The sequence below is a fragment of the Serinus canaria genome, chromosome 4A (genome assembly GCF_022539315.1).
Source record: "Serinus canaria isolate serCan28SL12 chromosome 4A, serCan2020, whole genome shotgun sequence".
Lineage (NCBI taxonomy): Eukaryota > Metazoa > Chordata > Aves > Passeriformes > Fringillidae > Serinus > Serinus canaria.
In genome coordinates, this window is record NC_066318.1 from 15,184,749 (window position 1) to 15,207,308 (window position 22,560).

The 22,560-nt window shown below is 48.8% G+C and overlaps 1 protein-coding gene across 6 annotated transcripts in view; it reads right to left on the minus strand.

Moving 5' to 3' along the window:
• ZMYM3 (zinc finger MYM-type containing 3) overlaps positions 1-22,560 on the minus strand; it is a 31,760-nt gene that overhangs the window by 6,518 nt on the left and 2,682 nt on the right. For 4 of the 6 annotated variants that reach the window (XM_050974450.1, XM_050974449.1, XM_009099449.4 and 1 more), the window contains exons 2-15: positions 14,557-15,447; positions 13,847-13,890; positions 13,378-13,450; positions 12,293-12,584; positions 11,696-11,873; positions 11,139-11,351; positions 10,359-10,509; positions 9,709-9,824; positions 6,899-6,985; positions 6,420-6,570; positions 5,666-5,838; positions 5,073-5,238; positions 1,286-1,344; positions 579-747 (exon numbers count right to left, since the gene is read on the minus strand). In XM_050974450.1, coding sequence (XP_050830407.1) covers positions 579-747; positions 1,286-1,344; positions 5,073-5,238; positions 5,666-5,838; positions 6,420-6,570; positions 6,899-6,985; positions 9,709-9,824; positions 10,359-10,509; positions 11,139-11,351; positions 11,696-11,873; positions 12,293-12,584; positions 13,378-13,450; positions 13,847-13,890; positions 14,557-15,433 — 2,749 coding nt within the window. In that variant the 5' untranslated portion in view covers positions 15,434-15,447. Of the gene's footprint in view, positions 1-578; positions 748-1,285; positions 1,345-5,072; positions 5,239-5,665; positions 5,839-6,419; positions 6,571-6,898; positions 6,986-9,708; positions 9,825-10,358; positions 10,510-11,138; positions 11,352-11,695; positions 11,874-12,292; positions 12,585-13,377; positions 13,451-13,846; positions 13,891-14,556; positions 15,448-16,369; positions 21,729-22,560 lie in introns of those variants that run through there. The other 2 variants (XM_050974451.1, XM_018924564.3) reach the window with 2 other exon arrangements.

Consider the following 22,560-nt stretch of genomic DNA (forward strand, 5'->3'; position numbering starts at 1 on the left):
TACATCAGTGACTTTAATCCCAGAAGTTCCTCCACCCAGCTCTGCTGCATGCTGCCATGCCCCCAGCCATCCAGCACCATGGCCCTTCCAGCCACCAGCTCCTAGGACTCAGGGGCAGAGCTGCAATAGCAGCAAGTCAAGGCCAGCAACAGGAGAGGCTTGCCTTAGCCAGAAGTAAAAATCCTGCTCTTACATAGCCCTGCTGAGAGGTCTATTTGCCTTGCATATGCTGCAGACCACACACACATGCCCAACAGGAACTAGAGTGGAACTGGTTTAGCAGACAGTCCTCAGACAAGCTAATGATCTCCAGACGGACAGGAGCTGTCCCACAAGAGGTAGGATCACGCTACAGAGCTCTCTACATCTCTCCTTTTGCTGGTGATGGAAATGGTGATGGAAAATCCTGTCATGTGTGCCCTGCACCTGCCCAGAGACTTCTCAGCACGGTGCCAAACACCCAGCTCGCTCTGTGCAGCATTTCAGGCTGGATTCACAGTTAGTCTGGAGCAGGGAAGTGCCACTTGCCTTTCCAAAACACACCCCTGTAATCCTACAGTTAAGTCTTGCTTTCCTACCTGTCTGACATCCTTTGGACTTCATTTCAAGCTTGCAGGAGACACCCCGGTTCTGCATCAGGGGTTTACACATGGCAGCTTTGTTTTTCCGAGGGGTGGCTGGAACCAGAGGTGGGGCGGGAGGTGGCACAGCTGGAGACGTTTGGGCTGAGGAGGCCTTTGCTGACAGCTGGGGAAATGCAGAAAGCAGGAGGTTGGTGTCCACCTAAGGCAGCACAAACTCTTCCCTACTACAGGTGCAGATGGAATGACTCCCAAAGCACCTCCTGGAGCCTGGCAGTCCCCAACATGTGGACACTCCCATGGTCAGGCCATGATGAAGGACAGCCAAGCTGTTCCTGGCAGGCAGCAAGCCTGTGTGCTGCCTCTGCTGTGCCAGGAGTCCAGCAATGGTGGCTCCTGTCCCATGGGGTAGAGGGGAAGAGTGGGACAGCAACTATACCCAGGCACAGGAAAGCACTGTGCAAAGAGGAGCCAGTGCCAGTGTCAGCATATTCATCAATGATTGCTGAGGAACAGTTATTCTTCCCCCTTGCAGGCGATATGTTGATGCTGCCTTCCTAGGAGTTCTTTTCATCTCCCACTACCCAGACATCTCAAAACGCATTTTTTTTTAAGAATGGAATCTCCCTGAGCAATGGCAGAACTGTCCTCTCTTTGGGGACAACCCGTTTGGTGGTAGGAGTTTGCAAGACAAAGGGTCTTACCATGTTAGTTTCTGCCTTCTGTGTGGAAGGGACAGATGGTTTTGGCTCTGAAGTCTGACCTGTAAGAGAAAGCAACAACTCTTAAGTTCAAGAGCTCCTGGGCCAACATGTCCCACTGCTGGGACTGGAGGTGCAAGCAGCCAGAGAGCAGGGACAGGCTCCCCAGAAACTGCTCCTGGCCACTCCAGGAACAGTTAATGTTTCCACAATCTCTAGCCCTAAACCTCAGAAGACACTACAACTCCAAAATCAAGTTATTCCCATGTGATTTTGTGTTCCCTTACAGTCCACCCCTTCCCCATCACAGCAGGTCAGGAGAAATCCCAGCCCCTTGTAGAGAGAGGAATCCAGGGCTCTAATCCCAGCTCTGCCTATTGGCTTGCTGTACCGAGCCATGGCCCCTCCCTGTGCCTCCATATCCCTACAACAAATATCTTGGCAAAGTGCTTCGAGATCCCTGGGAAGAAGGTGACAGAGCTAGTAGCAGCATTGTGAGAAATCCCAGAAAGCAGAGAGACAGCTTTGCCCCAGCCCTAGGGATGCAGTCCATTCCCCTAAGGAAAGAGAGGATCACCTGCAGGTGAGAGGCGCATGTGGCAGACGCTGGTCTCAGGTGGTGACACTATCACCCTGCCCTGGATGAGAATTCCAGCTCATGTGAGTCTCAGGTGGTGACACTATCACCCTGCCCTGGATGAGAATTCCAGCTCATGTGCTCTGCAGAAAACCTGCACCCGTCTCAAAGGCTGGTGAGCTAACAGAGCACCTTCATCCCAGTCTCCAGTGATCCCTGGTTACCCACATGACTGGCAAAAAGAATTGCCTTCTACTGGTGGGCCATGCATGAAAGAGACCCCTGCAAGGACAGCAGCAGGTCCCAGCACCCAAAGGCAGTGGTGGGTCCATTCACAACTCCTGTACGCAGACAGGTCCTTCAGGAAAGACCCAGATTCCTAAAGGTCTAACACAGGGACATTCATGCTGTGAAGACTTCTTCTGACCTGAGGAAATGCAGGATAATTCTCGTACAGTTTGAGGCCCATCAGGCTCTACTTGCTGACCACCACAGGGGGCAACAGATGAACCCCAGTTGGAGAAAGCTCCCTAGTCTGCAGCTAAGCATGCAGCCATAGGATCTGAAGCAGTGTCAGGGGCCAAGAACTCACCCTGACAACCCAAAGTGGATAGGCAGCGGGTCCAGGCAGTAAACACCAATGGCCTGAATGAGAAAAGACAAGCTATGGCTTATGAGCAAAGTTTCTGCTGCAGCAGAATCTAAAGCAAACATGATTGCCCCACTGGCAATGATTTAGGACTAAAGAAAACAAGATTCTCCTGCCATGTGCTATGTGTCCAGGCTTCCAGGAAAGCTGCAGCTTGTTCTTTTTCTCATCCCAACACCAACAAGGAGCTGTCAAGGCACTGCCTGCCACAACTGTGATTTCTACCCTCTCCAGCTGGACAGCCTAGTGCAGAGCCAGCTCCTTTTGGAAGCCTTTGGCACAGTTTTGAAGCAAAGCTCCTCAATCCCACACTACATACTGCTGTTCCCAACAAGGGAATGTTTGCTTGTATGATTAGCTACAAGAACTCTCAGGATCACCAGACTGGTAGCAGCCACTGGATCACAGGAATTGATGGTTTTAGGCAATCACTGGCTGCAAGAGAGTAAGCAAGAATAAACAGCTCTGTCCAAGATGAGCCTGAAATCCAGGTAGTCCCTTGCAAACTGGGAACAAAGCTCTCAGGCCCACAGGAGACCATGCAGAAGCTGGCCCTCCCAAAATCCCCTGCACAGCACAGCACAGCACCGCTAGAAAGCTCTCTGTAAGTGGGTCCTGGCTTCAGCATCCTTCCTTTGCAAACTCAGCAGTATGCCACAGTCCTCGGGCAAGGATGTCCACAGCTGTCCCACATCTGGCAGGGGACTGGTGTGCCAGAGCATACAGAGGGCCCAGTGCCACCAGCAGCATCCACTAAGCACAGTAACTGCTGAGACAGCCTGGAACTCGAGCTCAGATGAGCACTGACAACTGATGACAGGCTTTTCTTCGGCTGCCTTTAGTCCTTACAGGTTGCATGGAGATGCAGCTGTGGCACAGTGAAGAGTGATGCCCCACATACCAAACAGCAGAGTTCTGGGGGGCCTTCAGAGATGTGGTTGAGGAGGCCTGAGACTCTCTGGTTGGTGGTGGTGGTGACAGTACTTCTCAGTCTTGTGGTCCATGGCTCCAAGGAGACAAGGGCTGAACAGTGTGAAACATCTTCCCTCTGCAGGCAGAGCTTGCCCACTGTGCCTGTCCCAAAAGCCATGGTACAGATCTCTCAAAAGCGATGGGCTTTGACAGCGAGGACAAATGGAACAGCATGGCTAGGCCTGTGGAATCACTTGGAGAGCTACAGGAACCAGCATGTCACACAGCTCTTCCTCCCTTGGGCAGCAGAGCACTGTAAATCAAGCAGAATTCCCATGGGCTCTCCTGTGCCAGCAGAAACCAACAGTTCCTTTTCCAGGTCACTCCAGTGTGCTGCCCCTTGAGCTTACCTCACACAGCCTGTTATGGCTCTTGGAGGGCTGGTTTCCCCTAGCTGGGGGAACCTGCTGCTTCTGGCAGACCAGTTCTGCTTTACTGCCTAAGCAGCAACGACATCCAGAGCTTCCCCTGTCCTATGATCAGTGCTCTACAGTCAGGGGAGGAACCTCAAGAGTCTGGAGATGGAGGATGAGGTCTCTCATGCGAAGGTCCTTGTCTTGGTTTCCTCTCCTTGGCACACCCTAACCAGGGTTTTACACATCATGAAATCCCAGGGAGGCCAGCAAAGCCCTGAACCTGTGATGCAGCTATGTGTTGAAGCTTAATGCACTGACGCAAGTCCCACCATAAGCTGCAAGCACTTTAACTATATCCCCCAGGTCACCCAGGAGATCATGGCCTAAGAAAGACCAAGCAGAATGAGACTGCAGGTGTCCGTGGGCCAAGCGGTGTCTTGTCACTGTCACTAGGAGCACCTTCCATCCTGAGGGATCCCAAAGCACTTTGCAATCTTCCATAAGGAAGTGGCTTGAATTAATGATAGGAAATGGGGCAACAGGCAGTGAAAATCTCCTCTCCAGCTGGTACTCCATGGATGCAGAATGGGGTTATCTGGGACACAGAGTTGGCAACTCCCCAAAGCTGCAGTGAACTTTGGGTAAGTGGTAGGACTCCAACCTAACATCGCAAGACACAGTGCCTCCAGCAGCTCAGTGCTCCCTCAAGACCGTTCTAGGTTCAGCTCTGGCTGAAGGAGAGCCCACCTACAGCATCACCAGCACCACTTCCTGCAGCACCCTTCTTTGTCCTTGAATGTTTCCCATCCAAGCACTGACCTGGCCCAATCCAGATTAGTTTATGAGATCTGAGAAGGTCACAGCTCGGAGGTGGTGTGAGGCTGCAGGTGGATTGTCATGCCAAACCACGCTGTCCCCTAACCCTGTAAATCGAGCTCTCCGCTGGCAACTTGAGGATGTTAAATCCCTGAGTATCCTCGCTAAGAGTGTGAGCTACAGGCAGCACGCTGGCACCGGCTCCTCCCGTCTGGGCCCTGTGTGTCATAGAACCATAGATGTTAGAGATGGAGAAGCCCATTAGGTCCCACTCCGTCCTTTCCCCCCCAGGGGCCAGTGCAGGATTGTTCCCTAGCGTCTCCTCCAGTCCCAGGCAGGCAGCTTCCACCCCCTGCTGTTGAGTCTTCCCTGAGTCTCTCAGACTGAGCTATGCAGGTTCCCTCCCTCCCTCCTACTCACTGTTCAGCAGGCTCTCGGGCCCCTTCTGCGTGTCCAGGTTGGGCTGGTTCTGTTGATTGTAAAATCGCAGCAGACACTGCTGGTTGCAGAAGTGTTTGATTTGCCCCCGCCAGTGGATGGTTTCCAGCAGCTTCCCCTGACGCTTGCAGGCATGGCACCGAGCTGCCTAAAGCCCGCATCAGCAGGAGAGAAACAACGAGTAACTAACCACACCCCCTCCGAGTGCAACACAACTCTCCAGTGAAAGGTGCACATCGCAAGGTGCAGTGAGCTTCCCCACAGCAGTGCCCTGCCAGTGCCAGCCAGGGACTCCAGCGGTGCGAACTTCTCCCAGCAGCACTGGCCGCGGATCCAGCACTGTGAGCTTCCTCAGTGCAGTGCTCTGTCTGGCAGGATCAGCTGGGGACTCCAGCTACGTGAGCTTCCCCGTAGCAGTGTCCCGTCATTGCCAGGCAGGACTCCAGCAGTGCCAGGTTCTCCGCAGCAGTGCCAGCCAGACTCCAGCAGTGCGAACTTCCTCAGAGCAATGCCCACTTATCTGGGTGCCGTGCCCACCACAGCACTTAGCACAAGCTGCCAGTGCCAATACTGACCTTGAAGTACCAGAGCAAGTATTTGCTTTTGCAGTCTTCACTACAGAAGTCCCAGGTGCTGCCCTCCAGCTGCTCGGTGACCGCCCGCTGGCAGGTCTGAGAACAGTAGGTGCAGGTGATGCAGCACAGGCCCAGGTTCTTGGTGAAATCCTGTTTGTAAAGAAGCACACACCCTGCGGAGAAACAATAGGAGTGAAACCTTCCCAGGATGAACTGGGGGCCTCCCTGACCCAAACATGACCAGAATCCAGGTCTGCGGAGACAACAGAGCACACGCAACACACTGTAGGGAACAATCCAGCACTGGCCCCTAGGGCTGGGATAAGATGGGACCTCACGGGGACTTGCCATCTCTCACCTCCATGCTTCTAGGAAGAGTCTGACTCCAACCTCCTGTGTGCAGGAACCCAGCAGGCAGGGCAAGGCCAGGTCAGGCCAGCCCAGACGCAAGAGCGTAGAAGTGCATGATGACAGGAGGAGCGGAGCTGCCACCTGCTGTCTCCCCAGCCCCCAGAGAGAGAAAAGCTGTGAGAAGGCCCTCCCCAAGGACACAATGAACGGTAAAGATCTTGCCCTAGGGCCTGGCTGGACAGCAAGCCATCCCCACAACAGTCCTCCCTTCACTGCATGGCAAGGCTCTTGCCCCAGGGCCTGGCTAAGACAATCTCCCCTCTGTTCCTCTCCATGCTCTCTTCTCCTCCCCCAGCATGGGCTGGCATGGGGGCTCTGCCTTTCCCATGCCTTCCCCAAGTACCTTCGCTGCAGAAGTTCTTCTCCACTCCAGAGAAACGGATCTTCTCATGCAGCAGCTTCTCCTGCTTGCAGTGCTCACACTGAGACACCACCCCACGCAGCCGCTTGAAGTCCTCGCAGCAGTCCTTGCAGCAGAACTGATACACCTTGTCCTGCCAAAGAGACCACAGCCAGGTCAGCCAGGCTGGCAGGAGGTTTCCATACTTCTCAGGGAAGCAAGAGAAAGACTACAGGGCTGAGTTAAGTCCTCAACTCTCCCAGCACAGGATTTGGCAGGAGTGGTCTCCTCCTGCCCTTCTGACATCCTGCTGAACATTAGGAGTACGGCACTCAGCGTAGTCTCCAGGCACATCTCTGCAGCTAAGGCATTCAGAGGACTGGCAGAGGAGGAGCTCTGCTTAGAGCAGGGAGAGGAAGTACCCCAGAGGTTCTCTGCAGTGTTGGCCTCCACCTCAACATCCCCCCAGGGGAAGTCCTCACCTGCCAGTCTAGGATCTCCGGCTTCCCGCTGAACAGATTGTGACAGTAATGGCAGTTGAGGTGGATCCCACCTTCCGGGCTGGTGCGCTGCAGGAGACAGAGACAGCTCATGGGGGAAGAGCAGCTGGAGGGCAGCAGGCACCTGCCTCACACTGCCACCACTGCCACCTCCTTCCTGGCCTGCAGCCTGCCTGGCACCCCTCTGCTGCCACTGTGGGGATTCGGTCAGTCCATCTCATTATGCCTCAAGCTCCTGGAGAGATGATTCTTGAGAGCAATTTCACTTTGCTTCCAGTGTGCTGGGTCCAGCTCTTCTCAGGAAGGCAAGCTTTCAAGCTGCCACACCACTGGATTTGAAAACTTAGATGATGAGGGCTCTGCTACCTCTTCTGAGGATTTCTCTAAAAGTTCTTCAAGCACAGGTGTCTGATTTCTATTTTCAAGATAATGCAACTTAAGAATTCAAGCAGCCTCTCATCCCATTTTCTGCTAGATTAATCTGCTAGAATAAACAGCATTTGGTGTCTTGTCCACAACGCATTTAGCATGTGTCTTATCCACAAGGATATATTTATTAATAAAGTCATTCCTGGTTTTCTTTCTGATAACTTCAGGTAAGACATTCTGCAAGTGCCTCAGGACAAGCATTTTTCAAGCCCCAATTTAATTTTTGGATTTTTCTTCAGAATACTTCCAATTTTTCTTCAGCATTGAAAATGAAGTGGACATTGGAGAACATCCTTCCTAGATGTGCATCATTCTAGGCAGCTCTTTTGCTCCCTAGCCCTCAAACCTTAACTCTATGTTTGCTTGCTTGTACTTGCAATAAATTAATCCTTCCCTGTGTGAATGTAAACTGAGATGCTCATACTGAATAGTTTATCTGCTGTAATTCCATAGCCTTTTCAAAATCCTTACTTTCCAGGATTTGTATCTCCACACTACCTGAGTAAGCCTGACACAGGATCTTGCACTGAAACTGCATTTAAGCACACATTAGGAGGAACCAGCCTTGTCAATTAATCCAATTGCTTTGCTTTCTCTGACTACCCTGAATGCAGCATGGGCTAACACTTCACCAGTTTTTGTTTCATCTGCTATATTTCATCATGCTTACTTTGACTTTATTGCCAAGTGATCAATGAAGATGTTGAAGTCTTTGGGCTTAACACTGATCCCCAAGAAGCCATCTTGAAACATTCTCTTCAGTGTTTTTTCTTTGACAAGTGTGTTCTGAGATCTGCCAGCAAGACAGTTCCTAACCCAGGTGATGCATGGGTTTACTCATATGTTTACAATGCTGATTTTATTTGGTAATAATTCAAGTTGAATTAATGAAGTCCTAGTTGGGAAAAGTTGCAACCATTTCTAAAATGGGTAGAATGGAGGACCCTGGAAACAACTGAACTGTGCAGTGCCTGTGAAGATCATGGAACAGATCCTTCTAGAAGCTGTGTTGAGGCACATGGAGCACAGGAGGTGCCAACACAGCCAGCACAGGGCACCAAGGGCAAGTCCTGCCTAACCAACCTAGTTGTCTCCTCAATAGAGTAGAGGAAGAAGATTCTGCCCCTCTGCTCCACTCTGGTCAGACCCCACCTGCAGTGTTGCCTCCAGCTCTGGGGTCCCCAGCACAGGAATCATATGGACCTGTTGGAGCAAGTCCAGAGGAGGGCCATAAAAATGATCAGAGGGTTGGAACAGTTCTCCCGTCAAGAAAGGTTGAGAGTTGGGATTATTCAGCTTGGAGAAGGCTCTGGGGATGCCTTATTGTGTGGCCTTTCAATACTCAAAAGGGGGCTTGTAAGCACGATGGGGACACACATTTTAGCAGAGCCTGTTGCAATAGGACAAGGGGTAATAGTTTTAACCTAAAAGAGAGCATATTGAGATTAGTTTGGTTGTTTTGTTGGGGTTTTTTTTGGGTTTTTTTTCACAAGTGGGTGGTGAAACACTGGCACAGGTAGGTGCCCTAACCCTGGAAATATTCAAGATCAGATTGGACAGGACTCTGAGCAGCCTGATCTAATTGAAGATGTCCCTGCTCACGGAGGGGAGGCTGGCCCATCTAAAGGTGACATCTAAAGGTCCCTTTCAACCCAAACTGTTCTATGATTCTAATCTTATGAAGTCTACAATGCTAAAAGCTCTATAGCTACACTACTCACACTGTTTGTGACCTCAGTGAAGGATTACATCAAGGATTTATAAAAAAACCCCAAATAAACAAACAGAAAGAAACAAAAAGAAACACACCAAAAAACCCCAACCAACCAAATGTCTCCACCCGCCCACCAAAAAAGAAAAAAAAAGCCCCAAACAAATCAAATCTCAAAATTAAATGCTGCAACTGCTGGTAACTAACTCTTACCTCTAGATTTTCTATGTTTTCTCAGTTGCCCAAGACATGTCCTGGCCTGAGTTTCTCAGGTCTTCCTGGCTGTTACTTTGTTCTTTGACAACTGTACAAAACTATTATTCTTGAAATTGCCTATGAATACCACAGACATCTCACATATGCTGAAACTTAACATCAGAAGATTAAAAATCACCAGTCAAGCCTTTGAGGATTATTAAACAAGAGGTATCCAGGCCTGCTACTTGTAAATTTTTAGACAACACATCTTGTGTTGGGGGACACAGGGCCAAGACTGGGATTTGAGCAATCACAGTCACTGCAACTCCTGTGCTCCAGAAGAGACTTTCTGAGGAGCCCTCCCTGAGGAGCTCAAGGAAGGTGGAGCCTCTGCTTTGTGCGAAAGGAGGCATGAGCTCCATGGCCCAGCCCAGCATGAAGGATATTTCAGTACCTGGAATTTGGTCCAGCAGCTGGGGCTGCAGAACTGGTAGACAACCCGGTCTGTCTTGTTGTAATAGCAGGGTTCAGATAAACTCTTTCTGCAGAAGCTGCAGGGTCTAGGGGGACCTGATGAAACAGACAGGAATTGGTGAGGGCAGTAGCACAGGATGTGGCACTGGATTCTGAGGAGGGCATGCAAGCTACTCACTCATCCTCAGTCTGTCAAGCTATTACCAAAAAGCAAGGGACAAGAACAGCAGGAAACTAAGAGCACCAGATTCTGCTAAGACAGAAATGTTAAACAGATGGAGATCAGAGTGGTTCACAGAAGTGACCATGGCTCTATAGGAATCTGGACAAAACAGGCTGCAACACTTGTCCAACTCCTGGAAACCCCAGTACACCATGTAATGGGAAGGGCAATGCCAGCACAATCCAGCACTACACCTGCTCCCTGCATTCTCAAGAATAGCAATGTACACTACCTCTATTAAGATTTCTACACGCTGCAAGGGTTCCTCCCTCTGCACTTCTACTTGTCTCACTGGACCTTTGCCCCAGGCTTTTACCTTCTTTTCAGTCCCATCCACAAGCAATAAACAATACCAAGGAAGGAATTAAGTGGAGAGGTGATGATTCCCTCTGCACAGGTGCTCTTACCAACTAAGCCTGACTGCTTCACTTTGTGGGAGGTAGTGCAGCAAATGGAGCAGAACAGGCCCATCTTGCCACTGCGATCCACGTTGGGCAGCATGTCAAAGTTCTTGCACAGCGTCTTGCACCACATGCAGGGGTAGACCCGAGTGTTCTTCTGCAAACACAGAGCAGAACAGAGCTTCCAGAAGACCATCACAGCTGGCCATATCTCACCCCACTGCTGTATCCACTACAGGACTATCCCGTATCCTCTCCTGTCCCTGGAATCAGAATTCCTATCCCTAGAATCAGTGACCACCTGATTCCAGGGATAGGCTCACAGTCTGCAGATTCAGGTGATGGTAGCAAGAAAAGCTGCCTTTGGCACTTCAACTTCTCATTTCAAGGGTAGCCTGGCAGGAAAACAGAGTTTGGCAACCCCTTCCAACACAGTTAAGTGAAGATTGCTCAGGTGACAGAGGAACATACCTAGCCCAGCTCTAGAGAGACATCCAGAAGCCAGTCCATGCTAACTGCATATACCACTGTCACTCTGTCATCAGTTCATGGACTTTCTGACCCATGCTTGGGCCCATGGTGGGCCTCATGCAGATACAATCAAAATTCTGTTTGCCTGCTTCAGAGTTTCCCCACAGCAATCTTTTAGCTGTTTTGTCAGCAATCAAAGACCAAGGGGATTCAAGTCACCTCCTATTTAATAAAAAATACTGTGCCACACCAAGCAAAGTTGCTGTGTGCCTACACAGACCCCCCCACCCCACCCAGGCAGCTGCCCCCGCCCACCTTCTTGTAACTGTTGAGACACGCAGAGTTGCAAAAGCGTTTTTGCTGGCCTTCATGGAAGAGGTACTCCAGAGGCAAGCCCTTGTTGTAGATATAAAGTCCACAGTAGTCACAGCAGTTCGTTTTCAGCCCCTTGGTGGCCCGGAACTTGGTGAAGCAGGCGTCGCTGCAGATACGGTGAACCACGTTCCCATTGCTGACCTCATGCTGGATCTGCAGAGACATCAGTGCTGTCACTCCCAAATCACCACAGGCCTCCTTCCAATGCAGCTGTACCAATACAAGCACAGCCCTCGGGATAACAGGCACTAAAACTCTGGGAAGTGCCATACTGGAAGCTGGTGTGGACTTGGGGTGCTCTCCCTTCAGAGGAACAACTGAGAGAGCAGAATGGCAAGAAGCAGTGAGCCTCAGGCAAGGAAAAGCTTGAGAGTGAGCCCAAGCCAGCTCAGGGGCCACAGGAAAACCTGGCAAATGCCCTGGTCTTAACCAAGACTAAGTGCTGCGAGTCCTAAGCACTTCCTCCAGGACATGGGAAGGAAAAGGGATTTGTTTACCTCGCCAGGTTTGTGGCAAACACTGCAGCGGCTGGTGTCCGAGGCATCTGCAGACTGAGGTGCTGGTCTGTGCTGCTGGGCCTCGTAGAGGGAAAGGCAGACAGAGGTGCAGAACTCATGGAAAGAGCCACCTGAACCAATCTGGGCAACCACAGAGTCCTTGGTGTTCCAGATCTCCCTGGGAATCAGGAGGGGATGGGTTAGTGCAGGAACATGTGTGTCCTGCCATAAAGGGATAGGATGGCTCACTGCAATGTACAGGACTTTCTGGTGTCCCAAAAGGTTGGCAAGAACTGTCTCACAGCAGCTTTTGTCCTGGCTCAGGAGAGAGGTGTCTGAAGACAGAGCATGCAGGAGGTTGTTTTGAGGGGAGGCTGGAATATGGGGCACTAAGTCTGGGGACAGGCAGGGAAAGCAATAACATTAAGGGGGTGTAGGGAGCATGGGACAGGCAGTGTGTGAAAGAAGACACGGGGCAGCAGCTGGCAGTGGGCAGGAATGATGTGGGTGAATGAGGGCCACTGGCAGGAGAGCTGTGGAGCAGTTGAGTGGGGTCACAAGCACGGGAGCACTGAGGAAAGGGGAATGAACACACACTTTTTGCAGAAGGTGCATATCTTCTTGCCAGGTGGTTTTTTTGAGAAGGTGGTGAGACAGGAGCTGGAGCAGAAGAGCTGAGGAAGGCCTTTTCTCTGGTAGGCAGTCTGGCCCTTCTGCAGCGGAGTCCGGCAGTTGGCACATGTCATCTTGGTGAAGGAGGAGCGGGCAGCTCGCTGCGCCATCTGAGCGCGCAGCGACATCCGCGTGGAGCGCCGCGTCCGGAAAGGGACAAAATCCTCGTCATTGGGATCATCCACCATTGCATCAGAGTCTTCGTCAGACACTGGAACTGCAGAGCACCAGAGGAAGATCAGAAACCCTCGTTAGGAAGTGAGAAACTCTGCTGTGAAACACACGCTGGGATTTTCTGAGTCACCTTTCTAGAGTCCCTCCATGTACATTGTTCCTGTCTGGGTGGAATGATAAAGGGACCCTTAAAAGAAATTCTGTTGTAACTGGAGATGAATCAAGAGGTGTTTAAACAAACCAGGCTTAAATACATTTCCTGTCTAGGAAGTCATGATATGCCAAGGTTGAGCAGAAGCCCAAAGTGTGAACATCTACCCTGTAAGAACTGTTAGACTGAAAAGGGAATGTGTTGATCACCAGATTCTAGCACAGGCAGGCAATAAAGGAGCAACACACAAATACTAGGGAGTGGCAGGGTGACATTCAATATCTCAAAGAGACACTTCACTCCAGGAAAATCTCCAAAATGCAACCTTCCTTCAGACAGCCTGCTCTCATAGAGAGAACGGAAGAAAGTTCCTGGGTGAGGAGATGGAAAACGGATTTCCTGGGAACACCCCCCCCCCCCCCAATCTCATCCTTTAACTTAGTGCTTGGTGCCCACACACCACTGTAAGAACACCACAACACTCCCTGTTTTGACCAAAGTGCCCTGAGAAAGCAAGGCAGACACCCCAGGATGAAGACTTGTGGACCTGTCCTGTGTAGAAGGGAAGTCTGGATAAAAAGTTCCAGAGTTCCCACTGTACTCACACCATGAACTACCTGCCCACAATGGATCTGGACCATTCTCTCTGGCTGAAAACAGGGATTGGCCAACCCCAGTTACTCACTGCTCTCTGAGGAGTTCACAGTCTCAGGCCTGACAGTTTCTGATCTTCTGGGTCGTTCACTTCTTTTCTGCTCCTAGAAGACATTCAGAAAAGAGTTAGGCTAACTAGCAACTAGGACAACCATGGATAAGTATCCCAGATTATGGTGAAGTTCCAGCTTCTAGGATTTGGTTTCCCAGTACCTAGGCTGAGAATGGATAAAACTCCATGGATATCTGATCAGAGCTGGCAAGACAGAGGAGGGAGGGGAGCAGGCTTATGAGCATGACATTTCAGCTGAGGGCAGCAGGGACACACTGAAGCCACATTACAGCATAGCGGCAGTGCACAGGGATCATTCTGTCACAGGGGTCATGCAAACTCCTTTCCAGAGGGCTGACACGACAGCCACTGTCCCTCACAGAGTCTGACAACAGCCAGCCATGCTCTGTGCCCCTGTACCATACAAACTTGACTGCATTCTCCTCACCTTCTCAGCCGGCAGCTCACTTCCCTTCCCAGACAGGCCTTCTCCTGGAACAGAAGCACAGAACAAGCTTGCATCTAACATCTTGCTTTTCTCCAATAGAACAGCATAGGTGTTCTCCAAATGCAGCCACCCTTTGGGTCAGTCAGCACAGGAAGCCTCAGCCTGTCCTGGCTACCAACTACAGTTCTGGTGGTGGAAGGCTCCTAAAGCCACCACCTGTAGTTGCAGATCCAAACACACAGACTGGGAGGAGCCCTGTAAGGGGGAGACCTCCCTGCATGGGGGAGGCGGCTAGGTGGGCAGTTACCCCCAACTGCTTCTGACCAAGACTGAGCATCTCCTGGGGATGGCCAGCCTGGGCAGAGGAACTTTGCCTATTGGAAACACCTGGTGCTGACCCTCAGTTCCAGCAAAGACTCCAGCGATGGAGAGTGTGAGCTAAGCTGATGTGCAGCCACAGCTTCACTGGGGAAGCTCATTGCTTCCACAAGCACCAACAATCAGTTAAAGCCACGAAAGCCAGAGCAGGAGCTTGTGCACACCAGGACATTATTCCCTTTACACAAGAGGCTTTGCCCAAACCTAGACCATCAGAAGAGTTGGCTATTTCCATAGAAGTGGATGAGCTGGAATGCAGAGCAGACTCCAGCAATGTTTAGCTGGATGACTTGAGCAAAAGGAAGCCAGGTTTTGCTGAGCCAACAACTTACCTGCTGGTGGTAAGGCTTCCTGTGCTTTGAGTACACTGTTTTCTTTAAGTGAGTTCTTCCCATTATCATCCCCTTCCTCTGCCCGGGTTTTCTCCACAGGCTCAGGGGGCAAAGCTGCAGTTCTGTTGTCTGGGCTCAGCTGCACCTCTGCCTCCCCTGCTAGCCCTTCCCTCTGCAAAGGTGAGCTTTTCCTTGGCGCCTTCAACTTCATCTTCTTTGTTTGTTTAAGACTGAGTTGGGGAGGGGGCACTGTGGGACTTGAGGACTGTGCTGTGGTTTCTTCCTTGGCCGGGGCACTGCTGAGGTCCCTGGAGTCAGGGACAGGTTGGTGGGGTGATTCAGGGGCATTGTCACCAGACAGTGCAGGAATAGCAGCAGCACCATCTTCCTTTACATCCCCAGAACAATTTTTTGGTGCATCCTCCCCTTCTTTCCCTGTTTCTGGACCAACAGCTTCTCTAGACAGGGCAGAGGAGTCTGCTGGTTTACCCTCCACGTCCTGGGAAGGTTGTGCCTTACACAGCCCATCCAGACCCTCTGGTTTATCTACCAAGTCAGAGGTTTTACCCAAATCATCCCTGTCACCAGGTTTCTCCAGCATATCCAAGACACCAGGTTTATCTAGAACACAGTCATTTGATTTATTTAGTTCAGACATGCTGTCTGCTTTCACTACAAGGTCCAAGTCCTCATCTGCTGTCATCTGCTTGGATTGATCCCAGCCAGGGGGCTGAAGAACTGAAACTTCCTGGGTAGAAGCTGTTTGGGAGCCCAGGAGATCTTCACCAAACTCCATGTCAGCAGGGAGATCACCAATGAGCGGTTTGTCAGGCAAGGACAGGGGGTCCAGAGATCCTGAAAATTCACTGGAATCCATTTAGAAGATGGCAACTGAAAATGAGAGAGAGACTTGCAAGTTAATGAAAAGCAGTCTAACATAGAACATGAACTGTCCACTCTTCTGAACACTGCTGGAGGTAAAACAAGGCCCAGGAATGCTGCCAGGCCATAACCAGGACACTAGACACCAGCAGGTGGATCACCTCTACTTGTGAGGGTACAAAAGTCAGCAGCACGATGCAGTTTGGTATAACAGACCTTTGGGAACTCTACAGCCCTCACACACCTCACCACAGCACAGCAAAGAAACTTGCTTATGCTAAATGACACATTGGGGTATCAGAGGCTCCACACCAATATTCTGTGTTAATATCCCCAGCCTGCCTTCTTCTCTATCCAAATAATCTGGTCTGTCCTTTCTCCTGATCTGTTCTTATGGAGCTAACACAACTTTTAAAATACCTTTTTTCTCTTAAACATAGAGGTAGAAATAACTCCTTTCAAGCCCTGAAGTGTGAGTCTTAACAAGACACAGGATGACAACATGCATTAATCTTGTCAGGGGACAGATATAAGTATAACTACAGCTACTGCATAGCCCCAAAATTATATAGGCTAATATTCAGACATGTAACAACTGGAAAAGATTAAGTTAGAACTAGGAGGAGTTCTGGAGGGTGGCAAGGTGGTAAAGCTCTGGTGTTAAAAGCAGTCATAAGAAGAACAAGTAGCAAGATAGACACAAGCAGGCAATGCAGAGCCAGGAAAAAAGATTAGTGTGACTTTGCAGGGCACAAACAGTGACTTGAACAGGAAGGTGTGATGCAGACTGCCAACCTCAGAGGGCAAGTTACAGCCCAGATCCTCATGGTTGACATCATCATAAGACAGAAAGGTCAAGACTTAGAGATGAGGCAAATAAGGTGGTCTAAAACTGAATTATACCCCCACAAGGAGATAATGGTTGACAAACCTGAAGAGGGAAAGGGAGAAGAAGTTGGAGTCTGCAAGTGGGAAGGCAGTGTAAGACTTGAAATAACATCATGTCCCCAAACAGGCTCTAAGTAGACACTACAAAAAAGGCACTAGAATCAAATGATGTGGCAACAACCTAGCCCTTCCTATCAGAGTAATTCCAATTCTAAATTTAGCACCGTTTTAAGCCCTGAATGAGAAGACACAGTACTTTTGTTTATTTGGCCTTACAGTGGGCATAACTCATCTATATCAATGAAGGAGAAATCCTGATTTGATTTCACTGATCATGGCTGTTTAACTCTTTTTTCATATCCTTCCCTCTGAAAGGACAAGCAAATTTTCACTCACAAACGATTTGCTAAGAACTAAAGAGAACACACTTGGACAGAGAAGGCACCCAGCTTCTGAAACTTAGACAAGCAGGAATTTAAGGAAATCATTCCCAACAACTGGATTTCAAAGCCACCGCCTCCTTATTTTATCTAAATACACAGTAATGTTTTCTGTTTCCTGATGGCAGATAAAGCACTATCCCAATCAGAAACTAAAGCAAATGTAATCTTTAGAAATGCTCAGCAAGTTTCACCCCCAAAGACTCTGGTGTTTCTGTTCACTTTTAGTTACAAGACGCGACAAAACTTCTAGAATAAGGCAATTTCAGAGCAATGCAGGATCTAATACATGCTTTAGGCTGGCTGACAGAAATAAGAACAAAGTGAAATAGAAACAAAGACATCTGAAAGAAAGGTCCTAAGGATTTGAAGAAGATGAGAACCTTTCCAAGATGATAAAGTTTTTTTCCTGCTGTTCAGATTATGAGATATCTCCTGCTCAAAGATATCTCCCACCCCGTTTCACAGATAGCAGGCCCTACAATAATAAGCAAAAAAAACTCGAAGCATCCAGATGAAGAAGGAAAATTTATTTACAGGTATATTTAACAAAGCAAAAATACCCCTCAGAATGACCTCAGACACTTTGCACAAGTTTGCAATGAACCACTAAGGTTCTAAAGTATTTCCCACTTTCAGCTGGCCTAGTCTTTGCTTGGTAGAAATAGACCCTGGAAACATTTGGAGCATAAGAAATCCATCTGGGCATTCCCTCCCAGAGCAAAATGCAAGCAACAATCTACAAACTTGTCCTGTAACTCATATTACCAAAGGCATCTGGTTTAACAGTGTACACCTTAACACTGCTTTCAGACTTTGGATTAAACAATGCAAGAAATAACTCTGACTTAATGGCAACATGCTTGACCAACAGAAAAGTCTGAAAGAGGAGAAGTATTCTGCAGATTAAGGCAACTCCAAACTATCAGGATGTGGCTGGAACAGACCTCTCTGCAGAGGCAAGGCTGCAGTAAGAGCACTGACTCGCTCACATCCTCTATTTGGAAGCACAGCCCCCTGTGCTCGAGGTCCTGCTCCTCTTATCAGCTCTGTCTGAATCCTCCCAGCAGAACAGCTCACACATTCTGGAGAAGGAACCAAAACTTCCTAGCATGTGCAAAGCTAAGGACTGCTGCAGTCAGTTCAATGAAAGGACCATGTGCTCAAATATCCTGTTCCTGTTCACACCAGGAATGGATACCTGGGGAGAGAGTATAAGAAACACAACTAACAGGATGTTCCTCTTCAGCACATCCCCCAGTCAAGGACTCAGCTGCTGAAGAATCACACTTGGCTTGAACTGCACTGACAATGTCCCTGTTAAGAATCTGTACTGTGCAAATCCTCTGTGAATCTGCCTAATCCCACTTTGAACCAATTTATACTTTGGACCTCCTAAAATTCCAGTGGTTTTAAGTCCTGCAGTTTAACATTCAGTTTTTAGAAGTATTTTCCTTTTGTTTATTTTCAACCTGCTGCAGCAGAGCTGCAAGGTGATACAGGGCAGATGAATGCCAACTCTTGATATATTTAAAAGAATCTGGAAAAGCTGATGGAGTTAAGAGTTGAGGCTGGACCAAAGGTGATGCTGACAAATAGTGTGAGTGGGAAAGCACAGAATGTCCCTGACAATGAATTCTTTATAGTATCTTTCAACTACCAGCTGATAAGAATGAGGAAGGAGGCTCTTAAAATAGGAAAGAATGGTATTTTCCAGTTCTGTGGGTTGGTCTGAAATCAAACTCAACCTGAAGAAATTAGAGCTGCTCTGCTGCAGCAAGGTAAGAAGCTCTACTTCTGTCTGCCCCAGGCAGCCAGATTTGTCTGGGCCTTCTGTTGAGCTTCACAGTGAGTTAAACTGCAAACAGAGCGTGCACTTTATCTCTGGTAAAGTCTTTTCTCACTTTCCACAACAGAAACAGAATAGCTTATTGTTTCTGGCAGGTGCAGAAATGATCCACCACAAGTCATCACCTCTCTTATTCCAGGATCAGCTAATGCACAGCTCAGTCACTGGGGTTTGGTCACTGGTCTGCTCAAAATCTTCCTCTTTTCCAGCCACATAACTGGCACCAAGGAGAGTACAGTGCAACATGACTTGGCCAAACCAAGAGGAGGCAGTGTGCTGAAATCCTGCACTTAGCAGCACATATAGCATTTGGAAACTCCTCACTTAGGAGTAAGTACTCCCTGGAGTATCCAGTAAGAGATATATTCTTGGGAAGAACAAGTTGAAGGAGCAAAGTCTCCTGCACAACAGTCTGCAGCAGAATGCTTCTCAGGTAGCAAGAAAGCACTTCCAAAGAAGTGATGGGACACCTCGGGGTCCTCCCCAGGTGTGCAGGACTGGCACAGAACACGACACTGATGGCCAAACCCAGTACCTGTGGCCACCAGACCTGCCCAGCTCTTTCTGCAAAGAGGGTGCACGTGGGATCTTCTCTCAGATCTGGAAGCTCAAAGTGCAACATCTCTGCCAGGACACTTAAGCACATTCAAGTGAATACCTGGGACTTTTCCAGCTTATTAAAGACATCAGTGGTGCTGTAACTCAGGTAACCATTAGCAAGGGAATATGTGGCCTACCTACAAAATGAGGATCGACCATCAAACATTTAATTAAAAACAGACAGCAAAAAAAAAAAAAAAAAAAAACCACCAAAAAAACACCTGCTGTTACTCCCTCCTGATGAAGAGAACATCTCAGAAGTCTTTACAGCCCACAAAAAAAGCCCACAGCCATGCAGTTACTGCTCTCCTCTAGCAAAGGAACAGGAACTGTTTGAGTATCTGTCCTGGACTTTTGTTCATGGATGTGTATTCAGATTTTCAATATTTTTAAAGGCTGAAGGATTATCTTTTTCACTATAAGAGATAATTTGAAATATGAAAATAATTAATTAGTAACTACAAAAGACACTTAAATGAACATTTCAGCCACCTCCCATCTACAAGGTCTGTAAGACTCAACAATATTATACTTTGACTGGTGAGTACAGCAGAAGCCAACTTCTCTGCTGTGACTTATCTAAGTTTATCTGGACAGCTGATAGCATTCTAAATTCAAGCAAACCTTTATTACATATTGGCTGATTCACTTCAACTCAAATGAATTTACAAAGAATCACCAGTAAGCTAAGCACACTACTGTGGACCATGTTCCAGTCCAGTCAAAATTCTCCAGAAAGGAGCAGAAAGGATTTTGTTACTTACTTGTGGTTTTGGAGAGACAGCTCTCTGAGCTGCAAACTCAAAGAGCACAAAGCCCCCTTGGTAACATTCAGTACAGTGCTACTTGCACACAGTGCCATCTTAGACCATCACTGTCTCATTCTTGGGTACTGTTTACAATTGATAACAGTTGTTGGAAGAGTTGAGATGTTTCAAATAAAAAAAAAAATCTGACACAGTAACACATAATCAGATGTGGTTTAGAAAACACCCTCCAGTGCTAAACCTATTTTGTTCCCTGAAAAAAGACAGGGAGATGTGACCCATCTCAAAAAAAGTCACAAAGTAAGAAGATCTACAGCAGACAACTCCTTGGAGATACAGACAGATGGACACAAGGACACAAAAAGTTGGAAATCAAAGCTGGACAAGCTCGTGAACACATGAATAAACAACTGACCATGGGATCTGTAAACCCTCTGTGACTTGGAGGTTTTACATGCAGTGACTCACTCCAAGTCAGCCACAGCTCTTGCAGATGCCACTGGCCAAGTCCTTGTGCTTTGCAGGGTTTGGCAAACACTGTCCCTCCTCCAAATGTATGATTGGTTCTCAATCAGTGCAAACTGCAGCAGCTTTCACCACATCCCCTTCAGGCCAGTTTCCACGCGTGACTGGGACTGCCTACACAACAGTAACTGGTACACAGGGGAAAAAAGGGCCTTTCCAGAATTTCACCAGCAGCACTGAGAGTCCAGCAATTGTTTTTTGATAGCCCCAAAGCCAGGAAAGGAGATCATCACTAGATTTTCCTACAGCATGAGCCCCAGCTCAGGGCTGCAGGCCTCAAACGTAGAATCACAGCCACCCTGAACCCAAACAGCCTAAATCCTCCAGCAGTGAGCAGCTGGTGCTGCAACACACAGCCATGAGTCTCCTGTAAATTCCTCAAAGGCAGGAACGACCAAGCTGGGTTTTGAGCTTGCATTCCAGAAACTTCACTTCAGTTTCAAGAAAGTGCAAGAAGGACAAATTTCAGAAATCTCACAGAATGGCCTGGAATTAGGTTTACCAGGAGAATGCGTGCAGCACTTCAAATAAAACTGACAACATTCCTCAATCTCAGCATTATCTGCTGCTGACCATAGCAGTAAATGCTAAGACAGGCAAAAGGAGCATCCTCATCCATCCAGAATGCCATCCTGGCAGCAGTTTGAAATGGCTTGGATACCCTCATATCCTTGTGTGACCAGGATCTCCCAAAGCACTAAGTGTGGTGCAACAGAGAAGAGTAACAAATCTAAGTACACCCTTAGCAACAATGCTATCTGGAGAGCAATTCAGCTTCAAGAACCAACTCCACTCAGCCATCAAGTCCAAGAGAAAATCCTCCTGGTATTTGTACAGCCAAAATAGGGTTAAATGCAGGGGAAAGGGGTGAGTGGGTAAAAAAGCTTTGGAAGTACTATCAGAAGTACACCAAAAAAGGCTTGGAGGTACAGCATGCTTGAGCAGTGTGTGTCCAAACTGCCTTAATGATACCAAGACAATGATTAAAAAAATAGAAGACCTGGAAGTGGCAAAAACCAGATGGTCATCAGGTCTGTGTACCTGTTGCCTAAATGCTGCAGGAAGGCATCAGAACACCTGAAAAAGTGTTCTGGCACATCCCACAAGCAGCTGGAGAGGACAGCTGCATGGACAGCAGGTGACTCCAGAGGAGTGCTGCAGCCTGGGAACAGGCCACAGACTGCCTGGAGGTTCTCAAAACCCAACTGGCAAAGCCCGGAACAACAAGGCCTCAAGTCAGCTTTGCTGTGAGCAGGTCAGTTGGACCAGACACTTCTAGAGGTCCTTTACAACTCAAATCTGTCTGTGGTTCTGTGAATAAACCTTACTGCACAAGGAAGAGAGAGAAAAGGGCAGAGTCTCTGAGAGGATCTATCTTTGAAGGAAAAACATGTAATTTTCCTTTAGAGGACCTGCAGAGCCAAAATACTGGAAACACAGTGTGAGCTGTCTCCTCTGCCTCACTGAGAGTCCCAGATCCCTCTGCAAGGTGCCTGCCACCAAGATGCTGGAAAGGAACCTCAGTGCTGGGAGGCCTCACCTCCCATGCAGCTCTTCAGAGTGGCCCTGGCAAGGCTGTGATGAGCAGAGCAATATCCCACCCCATCTAGAGACCGACTCCTCACCCTCTGGGCTGCCCAGGGCTGGGCAGCAGAGCAGGCTCACAGCAAGTGGCCAGGAGACAGCACCAGAGCCCATGGCCAGCAGGACTGGTGAGGATGCTCTCAGACACTGCCATTTCATGACCTGCACCACCAGCAGAGGAAGTTAATAAAATACTACTGAGACTAAAACACAAATCCTGTCAAATCCTTAGTACTGCCTTTGCTAAACTAACAAATGCATTGTCACAGTTGTAGCCTATCCCATGCTTCCATTGGATGGCTTTGACCACAACCCTTCTGCAGCAAGGCTTCTGCCAGCACATCTGTGTCCATGACAGTTGTGCATCCCAGCATCACTGACCACAAGACAACCACAGAGATATCATACAATGGGCTTTGCCCCCAAAGTGAGGGGGGGGCAAAGAAGGGCTCAGCCTGGGCCCTTCTTC